Consider the following 14,285-nt stretch of genomic DNA (forward strand, 5'->3'; position numbering starts at 1 on the left):
TCTATAGTGAGGTCCACGTTAAAATGGCAGTGTTTGATTAGCAATGGTATTGTTATCCTTGTCTATCATTCAACAAAGCGGATAGCGCTATCTCTTTATCGCTTTGCTCTGTTGCCAGATCGTCTTTTAACAATATAGGATTAATAATTAACAAAATATTTCATCTTAATAATGAAATTATGGAAAAATATAATTTCTTGCTTAATAAAATATAATTGATTATTTTAAACGAGAATTAACAAATTATGTGATCTTTAACGGTTAATATTACATCAATAAACCTGTATTAGCTACCGTCTATAAAAGGCACTGACAACACAGAGGATCGGCAACGTTGTTCCCCTATCTTTTTCCACTGCCATTATAATGTGGACCTCACTATAGTATTATACACTTTGAAATGAGTTTAATGCTTCTCGCGAATACTGTAGAAGACTAGATTACCCTGAGTTACCTCATTTTTAGAGATTACAAACGTTTTGGCTTTGACTCTAATTAACCGTTAGTTTGTTAACAACTTGAGTTAAATAACACAAGAATGAGAGAGAGATAGAGAGAGAGAATCTTTTTACAGATTTTTCAAACATAAACTGAAATTTAAAGATATATTTTGTGAAGTTAACAATAATTATAAAAGATTTTATGATAGTGATAGACATCACTATCTGAACCAGAATATGTATTTCTTGAATACTATACTTCCGTTAGATGTCTATGCAACCGTTGAGGTTCATGTGATCTTTAAACATTTCAAATAAATCTATAAACTACTCACTGGTAAGACATTAGAATTGAAAAAGGGTTTACCAAGTCATATTTTGAAATATATAAATCCATATTACACAATAGGATGAAATTGACAGTATATAAAAGATATTGCCCACAGTCCCAAAATAAAAAGACGAATATGATACTCTATATTATTCAATGGTAAGCAATAACAACTGCAAGTGGGAGTATCAAGTCATAGTTTGAAAAACAATAACCATAATATATATTTTTCAGTAACAGGAAATTAACTTTATGATTATCATATAAATATTCTTTAACTTAGTAAGCATGTTTACCCTGTTATTTATAAAATTAATATTATACACTTGGTCACTTGAACACCAATTAAAAATAAATATGGTTTTGACATTGACAAAGTTTAGGTTTTTGATTTTTGGCATTTAGCGGCAGCATCAGGAAACTTAACAACCAAATTTTGATGAGGATGATTATCTGATCGGAAATGTTTGACAGCTTTACTAGCCATTGAAGGGTCCGTGTAGTTGACAAATGCACAGGTATTATTGTATTGAACCGCCATGCTTTTGATTTTTCCAAATCTGAAACAGAGGCAAAGAATGCAGCTATGTGAATACTGTGCGCAAGAACAGAACGAAACTTATAGGTCAGGAGTCAGGACAAAGTATTACAGTAAGTTACTTCAAGAGTAAGAGGTTTGTGGTAGATTTGTAGACTGTAGATTTTTGCGGGTGCATCAAAGACATCATATGATAAGAAAGAAGATATACAGACAACATCAAAGCATCAGGAAATTTTTGAGTTTACAAGAACAAAAAATGAATGAATAAAATAAGTAAACGAATCAGTAGAATCATGCATTCAAACATGTACAAAAACAACAAAATATGAACAACGATGAATTCAAACGAAGATGTGGTAAGACGTGATGCTGACGGAAAAAACTTCGTCAAAGTGCATGGAAACATTGAAATAAATGATCGACAGATCCAAGCAACTATCTAAATAATAAAGAATGACACAAGAGGAAGTTGCTTGCATTTTAAACGCGTTGAACTTAGCTTTTAGAGGCTAGATACAAGAGAGAAAACTAGGTTTAGCTTTTCGTTTTGGTTTGCTTTTTCTGAAGGAGCTTTAAAGAGAAATTCAAAATCAAATGGACAATTTCTTTCTTAGATTTTTTAAAGAAAAGTGGAATGGAAGAGATTGTATCAATTTGTTGTCTTCCAGGAAAACATGGAACAAGATATTGGAAAATCTGTTCTGAGCTTAAAATAAAGTTTATTGACCGAGCGAAGTGAGGTCTAAGATTCAAGTCGACGGTTTGGCATTTCTTATGTTTAAATGTTTAAAAGTTTATATGTTGCGCATTTACGGCGAAACGCGGTAATAGATTTTCATAAAATTTGACAGGTATGTTCCTTTTTTGATTGCGCGTCGACGTATATACAAGGTTTTTGGAAATTTTGCATTTCAAGGATGATATAAAAGGAAAAAGGAGCCTCCTTCATACGCCAATATTGAAGTAAAAATCAGACTATAGAATTATTCATCATAAATCAGCTGACAAGTGATTACACAGATGTGTGGAGAAGCCAGTCTATTGCTGTATTTCCATAAGGTCTATAGTTTCAATCGGGTACTTGTGGATGAGAATACTGCGTGAGGTCTACTGTTCACAGAACTGCTAGTTGATAAAAAAGTTTGATGCATGTCATAAAAAAGTTACATTACGGAGTAGAAGATGGAGAAGACATCCAAATAAAAATTAGTTATCATTTAGTATGTTATGCTGCGATCTGAGTATTTGGGCACGTTTTATATAACAATATCGAGGCACCGAGCTTCACTCGTTACTTTTATTTATTGATAAACAGAACACAATTCTCTAGAATGATCGTGCTTATATTTCACAGCTGGCTATATGTCATCTTATGAATTTCGGGGATGCGATATTTTGATTTTTCACATACTCGCTCACTCACTTTTTTACTATCCACAGCTGTTTCAGCCAAGGATGAATTATCCTTTAAATGTCGTTCAGCAAGTTTTCCCAAGAATGAGACCTAGTGCAATCGAATTTTTATATCATAAACCTACTATGTTCCAAATTTCGTGAAAATCGTTAGAGCCATTTTCGAGATCCGTTGAACATAAATAGCCAGATATAAATAACTAGCAGGGCACCCGTGCTTCGCTACGGGAATTAAAAAATAGAATTATTTTTGTGAAACATTTATAATCTAAATCCTACCAAAATTGTTATAATCGTTTTTGAGATTACGCCAGAACTTGGCATGAAGTCAAATCATTTGAATAATTAATTAATGTGTTGGAAGTGCTCTGTAGAATAGTAGTCCAATTGCAGCGAATTTTGTAGAATATTGGGCGGGGCTTGAGAGTCGACCTCAACTTTATTCATTGGTAATTAATATTTCCCGTTGACAGTTATCAAATTAGCAGTGATCATGTTATGTTTGTTTTTTCTTTATGTAATTGAACATTAAAAAATTACAAATTAAGTTGATTCGGAATTTGATGACTCTGGTAGCCTATCCATAGATCTCTTGCTTATTCTGGAATTTTTGGCATAACCTGTCACTTACTCTTCGTTTCACTTATCCAAAAGTGTAAAAGCAGCCAATCCACTGATTCTTTCTTTTATGGAAGTTCATTCATACATAAGAGGTCATTCATAATAGTTAGTATAACATTTTGTGGCTGATTTCTCATGTCCTAAACTTTACTATAATAAATATTAAAGTGGGATCATTTTAATGTGAATTTGCATCACTTTTTGTGAATTTTCAATCACTTTGATTATTGACTACCATTATAATATGATTTCTTTCTTTGATCTTAGCTTAAAACCAAAAGCTTAGGGATGAAAATTTGGATGTAAACTAACATGTAACTCAATTTAATTTCTATCTAAATTGACAACTTTAGTATTTATTAAAGTGGGATCATTTTAATGTGAATTTGCATCATTTTTTCAAGTGGGATCATTTTAATGTGAATTTGCATCATTTTTTGTGAATTTTCAATCACTTTGATTATTGACTACCATTATATGATTTCTTTCTTTGATCTTAGCTTAAAACCAAAAACTTAGGGATGAAAATTTGGATGTTAACTAACATGTAACTCAATTTAATTTCTATCTAAATTAACAACTTTAGTATTTATTTGTGATCTATCAATATGAATAGGTTTGTCTTGTGCCATGCAATGACATCATGAAAGGAAATAGGAGCAGCTGATGGAATATTATGTTTTTCCGATTTAGTTTTAGCTGATTTTGAAACATGCAAATATCAGGCCCAGTAGCACAAAAGCCTGTTCAATCAGGATTAAATTTCATGAGAATTAATCAGAGCAGGGTTTTTTTTTAATAGAAGGCTTCTCTGATTGGTTCTCGTGGTATTTAGTCTGGATTATGAATTAACAGAAAGTGCAACTGGCTCTCTCAAGGCCATTACTGCGTACAAACATAGAGCAACAGAGGAACCAATACAACGGAAGCTGAAGAAATTAGTCGCATTTCTATCACCTCACAATGAACATTACATTCAACTACCATTATGTTTGGAGAGATCGATTTGAAATTTCTTTTGCTATCATCCGGCCACTTTCTGGATCTTTTCTTCCAGATGTTCCATGAATACTGCAATGTTTTAAAATAAGGTCGCCAAAATTGGTAACTCGACTACAGCTATTATAATCTTTTTCATTTGCTCACACTCTCTTACGTTTTCAACAGACTATGGAAAACTTTTTTCTGATCAGCTGCAACTTGAGGGACCAATAATCCTTTCTCAAGGAACTTCAGCGAATTTTCCCACAGTTGAGACCTGTTCCAAAATAAAGTTTTTCGTCGCAAACCCACCATATTCTTGATTTAATCAAAATCGTTAGAGCCTTTTCGAGTTCCGTCCGACATACATACATATCCACAAACACACATATTCAAACAGAAATTGCTTTCTTAGTATAATTGACTTCAATTATTATGATTTCATTCTATGAGAGCTTATTTTACACTAGCAGGGCACCCGTACTTCGCTACGGGAATTGAAAGATAAGATTATTTTTGTGAACCATTTATAATCTAAATTCTACCAACATTGTTATAATCGTTTTTGAGATTAGGCCACAACTTGGCATGAAAACTATTGAGTCAAATCATTTGATTAATCATTGATGTGTTGGAAGTGCTCTGTAGAATAGTAGTCCAATTGCAGCGAATTTTGTAGAATATTGGGAAAAGGAACAACAGCTATTTGGCTGTTTTAATAAATGACCCCTTTCTTCTGCCCAAGTTAAATTTTGGCCGAATTTCCTCATTCTTTGCAAACAGATTCCACAACGGACACTTCTGAAGTTTTGAAAATACCCTCCATTTATCATACTGGATTATTAAAATTTCATGGAAATTGTTTAAGCCGTTATCGCGATCGGATATACAAATAAAATTAAATTAGTCTTGATAGAATAGGATCACTTGATAGAAGCAACTCCCGTCATAAAAGTTTGTTTTATGAAAAATAAAGACTATCTATACTCCCAGGAATAGCTCTGATTGAAGTAGCATAGATTGAAGCTGATAGATTTTAAATTGGGAAAAGCAACAACAGCTATTTGGCCGTTTTAAGGTACAACATTTCTCTGTTTATCTTGCACAAACAAATTTATAATAGGAAGAATTTTGAGAGAATGAAGAGAAACCGGTTTTGTAGGGTTTCGGAAGGTTATAACTAATGAACTATGTGTTTTATAGGATATAGGAAACCTTGGAACAACAGTTTGTAGAGAAAGATTTTCCAAATATTTTGGTGAGAAGAACAGTGGAATATCATGAACGGTTATCAAAATACAAGCGATATAACAATACCCTTAAAATTTTGGGTAAAATATTGAATATCAAATCTACTTACTAACATCAAATTAAAATGAAAGCGGAATTGGAAAGCAACCCCAAATAATGAATGAGGTCGCCCACGAAAATATACCTTTAGAAAGAGTGCAATCTATAAAATATCTTGGTATTTTTGTAGATCGCCATATCAAATGGAACATTCACCTAGAGTACCTCTGCTCAAAATTGAAATATCTCATCTATATTTTCTATAAAATAAATAAAATTAAAAACAGGGAGATAATAAGAAAAATTTATTTTGCATATGCACATTCCTTATTCCAATATATCATTGAGGTGTGGGGTGGAGCTTTTGATACGCACTTGAGAAAACTGTTTGTCCTCCAAAAACATATTATAAGAGCAGCTCTAGGGAGACCACGTTTGTACCCAAGCCGAGATATTTTTATTGAATTTGATGAACCAACATTGAGGCAAACGTTCATGAAAACCGTAATACTCTACATAAACAAGAACCACTCTCTATTTTCAGCTCGCACTACCCCTTACAATATGCGAGTAAATCATTTCAATAAATACAATATGCTTTTGATCAAGCTCACTACATGTAGGCATCAATTCTTTTATTACTGAAATCTTTTCATCAACTTAGTTCCGTCAAATTTCATTATAGAAAAACCAACTAGTAAATATCACAAAACTGTGGAAGAGTGGATAAACAGGAATTTCTTTTTTAAATTAACGCTACAATGAAACTTGTTTCTCCTACCGATAAGTCTATTTAGTTGATCCTCTGAACCTTGTGAGTGTCAAGAAGCCTCGATTTATTCAGTTAATTTATTCATTGAATTTAGAGAATTTAATTTAAAGCCTCAAGATTTCTATTTTCCAGTTTAATGCAATTTTTTTGTGTTCTGTCGAATCAAACCAAAAGTAGGCTATAAAGTTATTCCTGATTTTTCCCAGTAAATTCGAAAGATAATTAAATCTGATCTATTCTCTTATAATAATAATAATAATAATAATAATTATGTTCAGAGTTTCATTTTTTCAAAAAATTGTTAAATTTTCCAAAGCACAAATTTTTTGATATTCAATTTTAGAGTAACCATTCCTTTTAATTGTTCCCAATACAATGTATACCATGAAAAACGCTCATCATGTTTGGATGCGCCAATAGAGAAAGAAATAATTTTATTATATCAGCAGATGAATCAAGCGTCGAGCGGCAGGGTAGTAGGCTGGTAGCCATCCCCACTCCTTCAATACAGTCAGTACGCCACGGAGAGTGGTAGAGTAAACATCGCATCGCATATTCTCTCAATATTACATAATTTCAAAGTGTGTGTGTGTACCATATTTTACAAAGTGAAACAGCAACAGGTTTGGGTAACCTTTCCTTACATCCTTCCAATACCTCTTTGTCCCCCCAACCTGATACATCAATATTACTATACCAATTTACGAAACGTAAGACAATTTTATTTTCTATTAACACACACTAGCTAGAGCTATCGGCGTCTCCAATGTTATTACATTCTTCCTTAGAATATAATATACGACTTGGTAGGTCTTTCTCTTCTTGGTTTCAGCTACACGTGTTGAAAACGTTCATTTTATTACATAATGAAACAACATATTTTCAGCTGTAACCACCACTAATTTCCCAGTACCCAATTTGAAATTTATTACTTTAGGTTTCCGTTATATTGTTACACCGAAATTTTCGTCTTATGCTCTGGCTTTTCTTATAGGAGGGTCATTAAATTAGGACACACATGAGTTTCGTGGAAATAAAAACTCTCAGTGTAGCTAATTCTTCAAAACTTAACAAGGCGCCCTAAACGTTAGATTAAAATTATGTGAATCTCATTATTTTCTCAAGGTTCTTCAAACTTCATTCCCTTTCTCCGAAAGGTGGCCCATTCATATCTTCAATACTGCAATAACCAATTTATTTTTAGAACCATAAATTTATTGTTGCAATTCAACTAAAAATTTTAATTCCAGTGGGGACTGCAATGATTATTGGAGCTGAAGTAAAGTAGGCTCGTGTGTTAAAGTAAAGTAGACTCTCAACTGCAAAAGTTCAGACCTAATTAGCTTGAAACTATTATTACAGCCCAGTGTACCCATAGCACCAATCAACTTAGTGCTGTAAATTTGTACAAGATGCGTTAGATACATGTATTCAGTGGGAATTGGCAGTATAGTATAATATACTGAATACATATGGGGTACCAAGTAGAGTATAAATAAAAAATGTCACAGTTAAGGGTAAAGCCAAGCACGTGTAATTTTATCCCGGGCTGAGAGAGTTAATAAAAATATTGTTTAGTGAAGGAACCTAAACCTAAAGTAGTAAAAATCTCTTATAAATTCACTGAATAATACAAAAAGATCGTATTCTGGACGAATCCCAATGTTTCACCCAATCAAAGACCATTCAAGCAATGGCGGTTCTAGAGGATTTTACCAAAAATAAATTTCATATTTTAAAATAAAGTTAACTATCAAATATTCAATTATTAAATAAATGAGTACAATATGAAATCTGACTGATCAAACTTTTCTTTTCGAAGTGTTGAATTTGTAAGTAGATGTTACTATAAGTTTTTACTGACACCGTAGACTAAGTAAACATTAGGTTGAATCTGTGCTGACACTTGAAAAAGTAAAATATGATAGTTTAGATTTTCTATGTATTCATTTGTGTAAGATTATTTATTGGTATCTTTGAATGTGAATTACTTTAAAAAGGTTTGAGATATCGATATGCGGTTTTCGCCATTCATTTTCTCTTGCAATTCTGTATCGAAATCATGTATGACCTTCCCATTTAAAAAATGAAGTTGGATTCAAAATAGCGGTTCCAAGATGGCGGACCAAAATTTTGATGCAACACAAAGGTTTTTTCAATTGGAATAGGATCCCCTATGAAATACACTATCAAATTATCATTGAAATATAAATATGAAGCTGTTTCCATAATTTTCAAGATTAACAATTCAAGAAGAGAAGTACCGATTGAGTAGGGCTACCAATTTCGTATGACAAAACAAAATTTTCCTTTATTAGAAATAAATTACCACACACAATAGGGTAGCAGGACTAAAAATCACTCTGGTTGAATTAAAGCCTCTTATTATATTCTCTATGTACAGGATTTACATTTGTTTTTGTTCAAAACTAAGTGAAATAAAAGAACTTTTCGTGAATTCAAATAAGTATAGGTAACAATAAATTTGACAATAGATGAACTATTTTTCCAAAAATCTGCAAAAAAATTTTACGAACATTCTTTATTTTTACTGTATGTTTTTCAGTCTGGAATAACTCTACTTTTTACGTTTTACACAAGTAAAAAAGACAAGACAATTGAAAATTAATGATTACAAGAGTATCTGAAAATAGTTGAGAATAACAAGTGAATACTCACTCAGTAAACGGATCTTGAACTTTATGCTTTTTGCTATTTTTTTTAACTGGCTGAACTTTGACTTCCAAAACCTCTTCATCAGACACATAGATTTCGTCATCGTTTGGTGAGTAAACACATCCGTTTTCTAAAAGGTAAGCGGCAACCTGGAATAGATACAGGATCAGTTATAAGTTATTGGTTATTAGTTATCAGATGAAAATTGTTATGCTTAACTCTTGTGGAGGGTTCAATTATCCAAAAAAAATATTAATTTTTGGTCTAAGGTTAAAATTATTATTTTTATATAGTAAAACTATAATTTAACCGAATTATAAGTCTTCATGTCAGAATCAGATTACGTTTTGATGACTCCCAGCTCATTGGATGTCCCATGTTATTATTTTATTTAGCGTATGGCCCTACGACACAAATCTTTAAGTTATCTAACATAAGTCAAAAATATAAACAATGAAGTCATCTTAGTCACAAGTTTGAAAAAAGGTGGAACACAAATTAAAAAAATAAAATTTTAAAAGTTATAAACATATATCTAATCGATTTAAATATGCCACTGCATCTGGTGTAGCTACCAGGAAGTCATCGCACTTGTTGACCTCGGTTTTACTGGCATTCGATTTGAGGCGCCATCTGCGAAAGTATTTTCCCAGTTTCCCCAAGTCAGCTGTGAGAGTCTTTTCTGTCTCCTCAAACGTCCTGCTCTGAGTTGTTAACACCCAATCATCAGCATAGCCATATTTTCTTGATGTTGTCTTTGGCATGTCTGCAATGTACAGACTAAACAAGAGAGGGGCAAGCACTGACCCTTGAGGCGGCCTGCCTCTGGAACCCTCAGGAACGGCCTGTTCCTGAGCTTTCTTTGTGTACTCATATCAGAGCCCAGGATGACTTTGAAAGTTCTGTCACTCAGTGTTCAGGAGTCGAGCAGTCACTTTGCAGTTTATCACTTTAAGGAGCTTGTAAATCATTCCATCTCTCCACACAGTATCATATGCTGCTGATAAATCGATAAATGCAGCAGAGGTCTTTAGCTTGTTCTGGAATCCAGCTTCAATACATGTTGTGAGTGAGAGTACTTGGTCCACACAGCTTCGGTGAGGTCTGAATCCAGCTTGTTCGATTGGGACACTTTCAAATACCTTCGGGCTGATCCTATTATAAATCAGCCTCTCCAATAGTTTGTATGTCACTGATAATAGTGCAATTGGTCTGTAGCTCTTGGGTGTGTTTGCAGGTTTTCCTGGCTTCAAGATGGCTATGATCTTTGAATGCCTAAGCTCTTTGGGTATAATACCAGTTTGCATTATATCAGTGAAGAATCCAGCCAACCAAACCTTTGCATACTTTCCACAATTTATTAGGAATTCCGGGTTGATGCTGTCAAACCCTGGTGCTTTTCTGGGGGCTACGGACTACAGTGCCAGTTCAATTTCCTGTGAAGTGAAAGGATGGCTAAATTCGCTCTCTGTTGGCTCTCTTTTCAGGCATCTCAGTTCTCGTTTTATTTTTTGTATGTGCCTTGTCTATTCTCGCTTTGGATGTTGCTACCAAGTGAGATGCTATGGTATCTGCTGAAACATCTGTTTTTTGTCTCTTCATGGGTGCTCCACTCCCCAGCTTCCACAGCAAGGTCCATGCCAGACGACTTGAGTTTTGGAAATTCATGCTCTCATCTTTAAGTTATCTAACATAAGTCAAAAATATAAACAATGAAGTCATCTTAGTCACAAGTTTGAAAAAAGGTGGAACACAAATTAAAAAAATAAAATTTTGAAAGTTATAAACATATATCTAATCGATTTAAATATGCCACTGCATCTGGTGTAGCTACCAGGAAGTCATCCAGCCTGCCCTCATAAGCTGTTCTTGTGCACTCTTGTGCAATGTGTCTTATGGTTTGCACAGCGCCACACTCACAAAAAGGTGTTGGAGCCTTTCCCCACTTGTGCAATGCATAGCCACATCTTCCATGCTGAGTTCGGATCCTGTTAAGAGCCGACCATAGTTTGCGTGGCAAATCAAAACCTGGTGGCTTTTCGTTGATACATGGGGTGAGATCGATTTGCCTTGCATGCCATTCCTGTTTCCAGGCGTCTGTTAAACTGAACCCACCATCCAGAGCATGTAATGCCGTTCTGGTGGGAGGCTTTAGAGATGCCAGGCGGATTTGATTGGCATGTTCTATATCCCCATTTATTGGCAAGTTTTGATTTTGCAGGATCTTAGTGAACTCTCTCGTTAGCGCATTCATGCGTCGGAGGTTGGGGGGTGGAATGTGACTCAGCACCGGGAGCCATTCTAATGGTGTCGATTTTATGACTCCAGCAACCAACCTCATTGAATTATTCAACTGAGCATCACCCTCCGCACATGTGAGCTATTCAGCCACACGGGTGCACAAAACTCAGCAGTTGAGAACACAAGACCCAGGGCTGAAGAGCGTAATGTAGAAGCTGAAGCTCCCCAAGAAGTTCCACAGAGCTTTTGGATGATATTGTTTCTGGACTTCAGCTTCTCCGCCAATTTTGTAAGATGCTCCTTATAAGAAAGTGTCCTGTCAATTACTATGCCAAGGTATCTAGGTGTTTTGCAATGAGTGAGCCATTTGTCTTCAAATTGGATACGGAGCTCCCTGTTTGCATCTTTGTTACTGAGATGGAAGCAAGCAAGGAGGTAAAACAAGTCTTTGGCCCACACCTCGATCATGTAGATCTCCTGGTGTTGCTCCAGGCCGGTTTGACTGAGAAGGTGAATGGGGTGAGCAAGCAGGCTTTGCGCGCCGCTGAAACACCCTGCATGCCGAGTGCTGACAGAGTCGCATGTGGGCGCGACGACTCCGCCGTTGAGGTAACGTGTTGTTTAGGAAGGTGAGCAGCCGAAGGGTTCAACCCTGCGTCGACTCACGAAGCTGGTGACTCCTGCCGCTGTAGGATGGGGAAAAATGATAAGAAGCTGAGTAGGAAGACCCAGCTCTGGGATGGGTATGCCCGATAACAGAGAATAAGGATAGGGGCTGCGGTCACGCTGCGTATATTTTGCCAAAATGTTTCAAGTTTTGTCATGTTACGACTGAATTCGTCACGAGAGTAGTTAAGGGTTTTAGGTCTTCGGATAGCAGGGACGTTTATGGAGTCTCACTGAATGTATTGAAGGAAATCATAGGTAGTATAGCAGAGCCTTTGACGTACTGTTTAAATAAATACCTAGAGGAGGGAGTGTTCCCGGATGAACTTAAGAAGGCGAGAGTTGTTCCAGTATATAAAAAGGAGGATATGTAGATTTTGAGATTCTCCTAAAAACGTTGAGCTACTACGGAACTGGACACTCTGCCCTGAAACTTCTGAGGTCTTATCTTTTTAATCGCTCTCAATTAGTGAGAGTGGGGAGTGACAGTAACTAATCATCCATGCTCGGTGTAGAATCTGGAGTGCCACAGGGCTCTGTACTGGGTCCTTTCCTTTATCTCGTAATGGTTAACGATCTGCCTGCCTATATGGGGACGGACACTGTGCTGTAAGCGGATGACACCACATTTATAAATAGAAGTTTTAGTTTACAAAGCCTTATCCGGGAAGCTGAAAGTGTAAGGGAACGAGCTGCTACCTGATTTCGAACAAATGGATTTGTTCTGAACGAAGATAGAACTGAAAAAATTAATTTCAATTTGAAACATGGTGCTCCACACAATAATCCGTCTAGTGTGAAGTTCCTAGGCATCCATGTGGACCCTAAACTCACATGGGAACCTCATGTGAAATATATAAACATCATGCTGTGCAGAGTAATCTTCTTACTGCGAGGTCTTGCCAATGAGGTATCGAGCAAATATTTAAGAACAGCATATTTCTCATTTTTCCACAGCATAATGTCATACGGTTTGCTATTATGGGGTAATTCAGAGCACACATAGGCGATATTCTACTTCTGCAAAAGAAGGCCCTTAGAATTATCACTGCCTTAGAAAAATCTGCACAGGTATAAAACTAGAGAAAATGTTCATTCCTATAGCACTAGGAACAATAGGCAGGTTAATATTCAACATAGAAGACTGTCAAAGTCATTGAACAGCTTTGAGATTGTTGGCCAAAACATTTTTAATAAGCAGCCACCTGAACTCCGAGCTGCGCCTCTCAATATATTCAAGGCAAATATGTATGATTGGCTGGTACAAAACCCACTTTATAAGCTGGACGAGTTCTTTGATAGAGAAATGAGTGTTTCTTGATTCATCTTCTTGTCGGAGATTAGACTGTTATGAACATTATAGTATTACGTAACAGACAGATAACGTTTATTTATTTACATTCGTTGACGTTGTCTCTTGCCTTCGTGGCCTACTGACAAGAAAATATTATTATTATAGCGCGGCCGTGAGCGCCGTCCTGGGGAAGGGTTATTTGGGGAGGATAGAAAGCAGACGCTCCACTCTGCGCGGGCGCAATTGTCGGATTTCAGCAAAGCTAACCGGATCTCAGGTCGTTTTATAGGTCCATCTATAGGTGCATTTTTATAGGTAAGAAAGAGTAGCGCCGTCGTCAAGTGCGCGGGGTTCCCACACAGGAGTGACGCCAGCGCGCTATTCTTCTCTAGGGTTCGGATAACACGTAGGCTCCCGAAGTAGTTCCCAACGTTCAGGTGTTTACAGAAGCGGGGGATGAAGTCGAGCTTAAGAGGTCACAACGCTCCCCGGCTTCGGGAAGGATAGAGTTAGTCTATGACCTAGGACCGTCTGAACTCTGCCGCGAGGCGGCGGAAGACAGATAGGAAGGTTGGGGTTTCGGCTTGGCTGTTCCGCGCCTGAAGGCAAAGACCTTCTGAGACCGGGGAGGTGTGTTTTAAATAGACGATTGGTGTAAAGATGAAAGGAGCATAACACAAAGTAGTATATCAGGCAATCAATAGAGGAAATAAGGATGGTAGAGGGTAGAAGATGGTGGTAAAAGGAGTATACTTACTTGCTTTAATGCCATTGAAACACGTTGTGACTTGCATGTAGCTGCTCACATTGAACGCACAAATAAGTTCAAGCGTTCAGTGTAAGTGTTCCTATCGCTCTTTCCAGATTTTGTTTCTCATCTGCAAGCTTGGTCATGCATAACCAAGCTTGCACTTGCACATATACGCATCCAATGTGATCACACACTAACCTGAACCCGCAGTCCTAACCGCCGATTGCTATTTCAAATTTGGCTCCTAATTCAATACTCTATCTAGCAC

At 36.1% G+C, this 14,285-nt stretch overlaps 1 protein-coding gene across 1 annotated transcript in view; it reads right to left on the reverse strand.

The window, feature by feature from the left end:
* Nucleotides 1-8,992: 8,992 nt before the first annotated feature.
* The window catches only part of LOC111055667 (hsp70-Hsp90 organizing protein 3), a 31,088-nt gene continuing 25,795 nt past the window's right edge, over nucleotides 8,993-14,285 (reverse strand). The window contains exon 5 of the mRNA XM_039435198.1: nucleotides 8,993-9,214. Coding sequence (XP_039291132.1) covers nucleotides 9,065-9,214 — 150 coding nt within the window. The 3' untranslated portion in view covers nucleotides 8,993-9,064. The remainder of the gene's footprint in view (nucleotides 9,215-14,285) is intronic.

Source organism: Nilaparvata lugens, chromosome 1 (genome assembly GCF_014356525.2).
Source record: "Nilaparvata lugens isolate BPH chromosome 1, ASM1435652v1, whole genome shotgun sequence".
In the NCBI taxonomy this organism is placed as follows: domain Eukaryota; kingdom Metazoa; phylum Arthropoda; class Insecta; order Hemiptera; family Delphacidae; genus Nilaparvata; species Nilaparvata lugens.